The sequence below is a fragment of the Propithecus coquereli genome, unplaced genomic scaffold (assembly GCF_000956105.1).
Source record: "Propithecus coquereli isolate 6110/MARCELLA unplaced genomic scaffold, Pcoq_1.0 Scaffold531, whole genome shotgun sequence".
Lineage (NCBI taxonomy): Eukaryota > Metazoa > Chordata > Mammalia > Primates > Indriidae > Propithecus > Propithecus coquereli.
In genome coordinates this window covers 326,556-335,760 of record NW_012151186.1, presented here as the reverse complement: position 1 = coordinate 335,760, position 9,205 = coordinate 326,556, and the positions used below count along the sequence as shown (strand labels likewise).

Sequence of the window (9,205 nt, the reverse complement as noted above, 5' to 3'; positions counted from 1 at the left end):
AGGCCGAGGTGGGAGGATCTTTTGAGCTCAGGAGTTCGAGACTAGCCTGAGCAAGAGCGAAACCCGTCTCTACTATAAATAGAAAAATTAGTCGGGCATCGTGGTGTGCACCTGTAGTCCCAGCTGCTTGGAGGCTGAGGCAGGAGGATCGCTTGAGCCCAGAAGTTCGAGGCTGCAGTGAGCTATGATGACACCACAGCACTCTAGCCCAAGTGACAGAGTGAGACTCTGTCTCAAAAAAAAGAAAAAGAAATTACCTATTCTATAAATATCACTATCTATTTCTTTTAAAAAGCGGGGATGCTTATCACCTGAGAGCCCCAATTTAAACTGGAACAGGAAGAAAAGGTGGCCTTCCACCGTCGGTGTGTGAGGAAGGCCACACAGACGAGACAGCATCATATGTGACAAAACCGCACGCGAGGTAAATGCTGAGGTAGAGAAGACCTCTGCCCACGTGGTTTAGAGAAGAATGGGAAGGGGAACCTAGCGGACCTACCTTTTTTATGAGGCCCAGAGGTAAACAATTGTACAAAACATCACGTGACTGGGAAGAGAATTTGCACAAAGAATAAGAAATGGCCGCTGTACAAAATCTGAAAATAGAAAAATAATATACAAATGTGATCCACATAGAATAAAGCATGAAGAAAAAGTAAGTGTGACTTTCACAAAATCGAGTTTAGTGCACCCTAAACCAGACGGTCCAAGCCTCAGTGCTGGGTTTAGAAAACCTTCCCGCAGCCTCTCACGGGCTCACCCACGACGGGAGCATCTCCCCTGAGCTGGAGCCACGGCCACCACAAGCTCCTGCCACACTGAAGACAGACACGAGGCAACACGCGAGCACTTGGACCGTGTGCAAACACAGGTTTGTGTTTCCCTGTGCACACGCGTGTGGACAACAACCACCCCAGAAACAAAAGCAACGGAGAGGGTGTGGCCAGGCCCCTAGTGGTGGGGAGGACGCTCTATGAGAGGCACAGACACCTTTCGCTGTGTGTGCTGTGACGTGAGAGGAAGTCTACACAACCACAGAGAAGATGTGCTCACTTCAGCATGGCCCCTGCGCAAAGATGACATGAAGAAAATTTAAAAAAAAAAAGAACTACACAGAAAAGCTTGTGCCGTGTTTCTGAGATGATCACGTGTTCATGCAGAGAGTGAACGCAAGGCAGCTTCAGCCGCGCCTGCAGCGTTGCCCACAGCAGGCCGTGGAGCGTGGGTGAGGATGGGCGAGGACAGAACTGTCGCCGGGGCCCAGGGAAGGTGACAGAGGCCACATTGCTGCCATCCTTGGGTGCCACCAGGTCCGCACGCAGGCTGCCCCTTCACCCTCCCCTAACGTGCTGGCAGGAAAACAAGACACACTCCCAAGCACCAGCCGAAGGGAAAACAAGACAATCCCCACAGGAGGAAGTAACAGTGAACAATCAGCACCCACGTGAACAATCAATTCTCACTCGTACCCAGGGAGCGTCAGAATGAGAGTCCACAAGGCAAAGGTGACTTTAAAATGACCATTCCCAGCACAGATCACTGCTGCGATATTCTTAGTGTCCTGGGTGTCTTTTATAAACACAGATGTACACATCACTCCCTTCCCTTCTTCCGTAAGAGGCAGTACGAGATACGCAGCCCAGCTGTCGCTCTCTTTAGTTGCACACATATCCAGAGGCCTCTTTCCTTCCTTTCCCAGTGGGTGGTGATGTCCCTCCCCAGCTCCCAACCTCGACGTGTGGCTGTCTTGTGTCACCGCTGCACAGAGGCAGACAGACATCCAGCACTGTGTGTTCTGGGCTCTGGGGCCGGCGAGGCACCCAGGACGACTCCTCACGGGCCATCAGTGTTGCCAAATGCCCGGGAGGGGCTAGACCACTCTGCGCCCCAGCGGTGCTGTGTGCCTGCTGCCTGAGGTCCACACATGGTGGGTAGGCAACCTGCACGGGCTGTCACCTCTGTGTACACCTCTTACACCTTTTCTCAGAGAGCCCCCCATCGGTGCCTCCGCCCACACCTTGTCCTAATGCCAACTGCCCACTTGGCCCCCACAGGGTCTCTTGGGCATTGTGATGGTGCTCTCCGCCTAACCTGGGCTTAGCTCTGCCCATGGAGCCCAGGAGCTGGCCCCAGTCCTCACTACCAACTCCCACTAGAGTCTCCTGGCCTCTGGCCACGACGAGCCCATCCCCACCCTACACAGTCCCCAGGGGCCTCCCTTCCACTCAGCACAGGCCCCGGCGTGCTGTCAAGGGGCCCTGCAGAGAAGGGGGCAGGGGCAGGAACGGGACTTGAACAGCCCTGCCCAGTGAATACGTGTGGACTGAATGCACAGTGGGGTGTGTACTGACACAAATTGGTAGGGTGAGCATCTCAAAACCCTGCAAGTTTACTTTTTGACTGTGTAGTTCCCTTGGGATTCACCCTAGAAAGACAGTGCATACTGCATGGCTGCTGAATGCCGGGAAACCCAAAACCAAACCATAGGGAACTGGTTCAACCTACTGCCGACAACCCCAGGACAGATGCAGCTCCCAGGTCGTGGAAGGAAAACAATGATGTGGAAAGACATTTACAATCTGTTATTAATTTTAGTAAGGTTAATTTCAGCAGTTTACTAAAGTAGTATGACCCCATTTTTATAGACAGAGAAACAAACCTGCACATCACACATAAAGTGAAGTCCCAGAAGGATATACACTGAATGCTAGCAAGTGACTCCCTGGGGGTGGTATGGTTTTCTGCATGCCTGTTTTTTCCAATTTTATCTAGTGACCATGTGTTACTTTTCTTGAGAGAGGAGGGAGGAGGTGACTGGGCAAGAGTGGAGGCTTACTTCAGGCAGAAGAGTGAGGACTCCCTCGTCCTGCAGGTGAGGAGGCTGTCGAGCAGGTCGGGGAAGGCAAGGCCCCCGGCAGGGGCAGGAGGACCCACATCTACCTCTGGGAACGCAGACCTGGACTCGCCCAGGTGGACAGCCAGAGCGGCCAACCCCAGCACGTGTGAGGCACTCAGGCTCAGGCCCTGGAAGGAGAGTGAGGGCTGGTGGCAGAGCGGACAGCCCGCCTCCCAGCTGGAAGGTCCGAGGCACTGAAGACAAGCCGGAAACAGGTGCCTACCTGGAGGCGGAGCAGCTGGCAGAGCCGGGAAAGCACCTCTGGCAGCAGCGAGCACCCACACACGGTCCTCACGAACAGGGTGGCCCAGGGGCCCTGCCTGCACGGACAGCCCCAGCACCGTCAGCACCGGCCACCCTCGGCCCTGCACGTGCCCCAGTGGGCAGCCTAGGCACAGGAGCCCCAGCAAGAAGCCAGATCATTCCCCATAACAACCAGCTTCTGTGGCTTCCTGCCGCGTCCCCACGTGTGGGACTCGGCACTGCCGTCCCTTCCTGCCCGGCAGAGCTCCCCCGGCCCATGGCCTCAGCACAGCAGGAAGAGGCACCTAGAGCAGGTCAAACCACTCAGTGAGACTTTTGAGCCTTTACCTCTCTGGGGGCGCGAAGCTGGAGGCCACCATCAGGTTCTGACAAAAAGACGTCAGCAGGAGATCCACCACCTGCAGAGACACGATCCTGAGAAGGTATCCCACGGACCAGAGCAACGTAAAGTAACCCTGACGTCCCATTCACACCACTGACACTGCGGTTCTGCTTCGCAGACAGAACTGTAAGACAGGCTTGCGTTTGGAGAGAAAACAACAACACACGTCGGTACCAAGGACCCCTCCCCAAATCCCAGGACTAGAACAGGCCAACAGTTGTTATGCCATCTCCAATCATGGAACACGACACTAGTGACGCTCTGTAAGAACCAAAAAATACAATATCAGGCTTTGGGGCTGCAAATGGCCTTTGTCACGTATTCTTTATTAACAATGTAAAAAGAGTTCTCCACACACAGAAAGGCTGGGGGAGAACGGACTGACCCTGGTACACACCACCCAGGCCCTGGACATCTGATTTCAACATGTATAGTTACCCAGCAAAACAAACGCACATCAAGAAGAGTGTACACGTAGGACTTTCTGCATGATCTGAGGAACAGCTGAGCCCCTGGAACTGTATCCAAAGGTGCTCACACCCACCTCCTGTTCCTGCTGCTTGAGTTTCGGAGTGACAACGCTGAGCCGAACCTTTGACATCTCACAGCTGCCGTCATCCTTACCGTGACGCGAGGCAGCGCGCAGTCTTTCAGAAATCACTGCCATCTGCGCAGATACAACTGCAAGCAAGACACGAGTCGGCTAAGGGAAACGTGGGTGGAGAGGTGTGTGGGGCTGGACTGCAGGGGAGCCCCGGCCTCCCTACAGGTGTGACCCCTCCCCTGGCCCTGCGCCGCTGCCAGGCAGCAGCGAGGTGAGTTTTTCCACGTTGGAGGTGGGGTCGTGAAAATGCCGGGAGGCTGCAGCCCTGAGACACTGGGCACGTGCTGGCGTCCACCCACTGCTGCTCCCTGATTGCCTGAGGGGCCAACACCCTCCTTCACCAGTACAAACCTCCCCCTTCATCTTCTCCGTCTGAAACCCCAGGCCGGCTCTCCCAAGCACCGTGCATCTGTCTGAGCATGTGCCAGAGGCCCTCCTGGACACCAGCTATCCAGAGACCACGACACATGGGCCCAACTACGCCACTCAAACGTGAAAATCTGTTGCTTTTAGAAAGAGGGCAGCTCTGACATTTATCAATCTTTTGATTAAATGCTGGAACTTTTCCTCAACATCCCCCGAACACCACATTCTGCGCAAGCACCGTCTCGAAAGGGGTGCTCGTGACATTCTCGGCTTGGCTCAAGCAGAGGTCGTGTCTGAGGCGCCACGCGCCAGCCAGGGCAGCCACACGAAGGAAGCTGTGCTAATATTTCCTCCATGAGACGCTCGGTCTGGGTTTGAATGACGTTGATTCATAATAAATATAAAGCTACTACAGCCACTCAGTAAAAACATGGCATATTAGTCTTAGACTCTGCACGTGTCGTAATAACGACCTAAAAGTGCGTCACGGCTGTGGAGCGGCAGGTGCTCTGAAGCTGGTGCTGACTGTGGGCAGACGCGCACTTGCTGTTTTATGGAACAGCCGTGTGGAGGCAGGATCACAGGGTGAGACGCAACGTGTGTGACGTTGCGTCTCCTCAGGCAGAGAGGATGAGGAAGAAAGCCACACGTCCTCCTAACTTCTCTTTCCTTTCCCCTTCACCTGCCCTACTCAGATGCCAAACAGCAGAACGTCCATCTTCTGCCAAGGGTTTGTGACAGCTCGGGTGGGACCGAGTCCGCTGTCTCTGAAAGAAGGCAGAGCCTTCAACACCCGTCAGCCCACGGTCAAGTCCAACCACCACGGGCTGGACCGCACTCCACCCACAGGTGCACACGCTCGGACACAAGCACCTGTGCTCACCATCGTATCGGTCGGGGTCTCTCATGCAGGCTCTGAGCTCTCCCAGCGCAGCCGTGAGCTGTCCCAGGGCCTCCTCAGCACAGCCAGGCTCTGTCCCTGTTCCTGGGGCTGCATCTGAGAGGGGTGGGCAGTTTTAACAGTCAGGCCAGACTGGAAACACATTTAACAGGACTCTCCATTATGAAAAGGGAAACCACACCCAGTTGAAGACGAACTGTTCATTCCCACGGCTGATGGGGCGCTGGAGTCTAGGGGAGGCAGATGGACTCCCCTCTCTGATGGTAGATGCTGTCATTTCAGAAATTAAAACATTTATAATGCCTAAGGAAAAAAATGGTTCTGCGTACAGCATCGTCGCAACAGTGAAAAGCACACGCATAGCGGGAAAAGACCAAGGCACAGCCGGAAGGTGAGGGCTGGGAAGGCTGGGGCAGAACCACACATCAGGGTTTAGTCCCTGTCCTCGAACTGCTAAGGAACATGGTCACACTGCGTTTTACAACAGAATGTGGAAGACGACAGGGAATTAGCATACGAGAGACAATGACCAATGCGCAACAAACACTGGATAGATTTACTATAAAGAGACTAGACCTGATTGCATACTTGAAAAGATGCTTGTTTAAACCTCCAACACACCATTTTCAATATGACAAGGAAGATACACCACGTTTTAAAAGCAAAACAAGTTCAAGCTCTGGGGCTGCGGAGACACAGGCATAAAAACGTACCACAGCACACGCAGGTCTCACCCAAAACGAAATTAGAACCCACAGGCTCTGAGGTTCTGCTCCTAAGCTCTATCAGACAAATTATGAGAAAACGCACTGCAAGTCCCCAAAACTAGGACTGAGTACTTGGGAAGGCCCAGGGTTGAGGAGCACAGCTCTCAGGAGTGGACCCTCCTCCTCCTTGGTGGACGCGGCCCCCACCACGACATCCCAGCGCAGCCGTGAGCTGCTCCAGTACTGGTCCAGGTGGGAGGCCAGGACCTTCATTCTCTGCCCACCGAAGTTTCCTGGGTCTCCATAGTCGTTGGAAATTTTCTAAGCTTGTGAAAGGAGGGGTTTTGGCAAACAGAACTGGAAGACAGGGCTACAGTTAGAAAAGTCTCACTTGGCCTACCTGGCCCTACAGATGTCAAACACAAACACTGGTCCCTCCTGACAGCCTCTCCCTGTTGCCCTGGTGAGTCGGGAGCCCCGGGCACCAGGGGCTGCATCGCTGGTCCCTGAAGAACCCCGGCTCATACTGCTAATGGAACTGTCTGAACGGTCAGAAAGTGACGCACCCAGTCCAAGGCCACACACTTCAGCACCAAGGCCGTGGGCCGAGAGGGCACCTGGACCTCAGACTGAGGCACGGGACAGGCACACAGAAAACACATCCTGGCCTCAGCCAGGCACAAACAGAGATGGCGGATCACAAAGTGGGACTCTGTGCTGCACACAGCACATGCTAAGCAAGCGCTACGCCAGGTGACTTCGCAGGACCTGCAAGGACAGCGGCCTGTGAGCCAGCCCCTCCCGCGCCAAAACTGGCCTGTGCCGTCAGGGGTGGGGACCCCCCTGAATCCAGTGCACCGGCCCCAGCCGGCGCCACCTCACACACGAGCTCACGGCGCAGGCTTTGGAAGACAGAGTCAGGGAGCTGCAGGTGCGCAGGCGAGGCAGGTGGGCAGCCGTGAACCTCACCTTCTGGAGTCTCCTCTTCGGCAGCGGAGCAGGCGCGGCAGTAGGCGGAGTACAGAGGTGGGGGGATCTTATCTGCTCTGGGTTAGAAGAAAACAATAAAATCAAGTCAACTATGACTAGAATTAATTCTGAAATTTACAATTCCAAAAATTATTTTAAAGTAAAATTATATTCAGTTTGAATAAATTACATTAATACAACACTGTGTGGTATGCACAGTATGGTCCTGTTTTAAGGAAAAATCATACATATGATTAAAAATGTACATATACTGATTTAAATGGTACTGTTTCAGAATAAGTCACATTAATCACATATTAGTATCTGAGAGATTAGACTTTTAACCACAGTGGTTACCACTGGGCAGTGGGATTATAAATTATTTTTATTTATCTCATTCAATTTTTGATAATTTCCAAATTCAAAAACTGAATTTATATTACTTTTAACGAATAACACTAAGAAAAACACTCGATGTCACTAAAAACAAGCAGAATTGTAAAGCAAAGTCCTGTAATAAGGACACGGGCACCAGAGGGGCTGGTGTTGCTGACTCGTGGCAGCGCTGGTGGGGCAGGAGCCAGGACTGGCCTCCAAGGTGCAGGACGCTGTGAGCAGAGCGCTCGGCCCGGGCAGGCACCCTCCTTCAGGCACAGGTCACGAAGCCGCCGTGTGTCGGGGGAGCACTGCAACCCCCAGCACAAGCAGGTGGTCACGCGGCACCAGAGACCGCACGGCAGACGGCACGGCGCTCGGTGAGACCAGCGCCACACTAGGAAAGGCTGAGTGGAGAGCGCAGCATGTGCGCCCTGGCGCGACTGCTGGGCCTGTCCCCAAGCCACCCTGCAAACGGAGCTCAGCCAGACACAGACAGAGAAGAACGAGGATGCAGCTGTGCTCCAAAGTTAAAGCCCCATCACGACAGACCAGAATTCAGGAAGAGAACTCACACTGCACACCATGTACCGCTTTGGTGATTAGAAAGCTATAGCTTAACAAATAGAAACCGACTCAGAGAAAAAGCAAATTCACATAAATGGAGATATTAACAGGAAACTTGAGACATCGCTGACACTGTAAGAGAGGTGAGACACAGCACTGCAACCGTGACACCGCTGACAGCAGACGGCCATAAGGGACACTCCGACAGCAGAAATGGAAACGTCAACCAAACGAGGGGCAGGTAAAGTGACGGCATCTGCCAGAAAGGAGGGAGAAGGGAGGAAAAACAAAGAAAATATGTCAAAGAGGAAAAAAATCAGAAGATCAGTCAAGGAGGTCTAAAAACTAAAAAATAGAGGCCTTCCAAGGAGAAAAAGCCACAGAAGGGAAGGGTATCTTCAATGAAACAGTGAGGGAAGAAACAATCAGCGTGTGGGACTTCCTTCAGCGTGACCCGGACAGCGGACAGCTGGGGAATTTGAGGCGTATACGTGGAACGAGACTGGCCGTTTGTGGAGACTGTTAGAGCAACAGACACTATTCCACTTTTCTATCTGTTAGGAATTTTTCATAACGGTTTAAAAATACCCAAGAAAATTTCTTAGTATTGAAGGACCATGAGTTTCCAAAGGCACACCACGTGCTCAGCCAAGAAATAAAATTAGACCCCATCGGAATACATCGGTATAAAATTTCAGAACATGAAGAACAAAGAGAAGACACTATAAGGCCACATGCAAAGAATCAGAAATTGTAACAGCTTCTAACTTCTCGACAGCAGCGCTGGAAGCAGGAAGGCACTGGACCAACACTGTTTACAATGTGAGGAACGACTTTCCAACCGAGATTTCTATCCCCAGCTAAACTACCAATCAAGTTTGAGTGCTGAATGAAGGTGTCAGCAAAATTTACTTCCATCCTTTCTTAAGAAGCTCGAGTGTCCATTAACAGATGAATGGATACAGAAAACGTGGTATATACACAATGCAATAGTGTTTAGCTATAAAAAAAGAATGAAATTCTGTCATTTGCAGCAACACGAATGAACCTGGAGGACATTATGTTAAGTGAAGATCAGCTAGTCACAGAGAGGCAAATGCTGTATGATTCCACTTCAGAGCAGTCAAATCACAGAGACAGTAAGTAGCAGGGTGGCTGCCAGGGGCTGGGGGAG

General features: G+C 52.5%; 1 protein-coding gene across 1 annotated transcript in view; it reads right to left on the bottom strand.

The window, feature by feature from the left end:
* The window catches only part of FANCA (Fanconi anemia, complementation group A), a 75,292-nt gene that overhangs the window by 18,092 nt on the left and 47,995 nt on the right, over positions 1 to 9,205 (bottom strand). The window contains exons 19-25 of the mRNA XM_012657159.1: positions 7,090 to 7,166; positions 5,396 to 5,509; positions 4,087 to 4,223; positions 3,488 to 3,558; positions 3,120 to 3,216; positions 2,837 to 3,024; positions 500 to 596 (exon numbers count right to left, since the gene is read on the bottom strand). Of these exons, the coding sequence (XP_012512613.1) occupies positions 500 to 596; positions 2,837 to 3,024; positions 3,120 to 3,216; positions 3,488 to 3,558; positions 4,087 to 4,223; positions 5,396 to 5,509; positions 7,090 to 7,166 (781 nt within the window). The remainder of the gene's footprint in view (positions 1 to 499; positions 597 to 2,836; positions 3,025 to 3,119; positions 3,217 to 3,487; positions 3,559 to 4,086; positions 4,224 to 5,395; positions 5,510 to 7,089; positions 7,167 to 9,205) is intronic.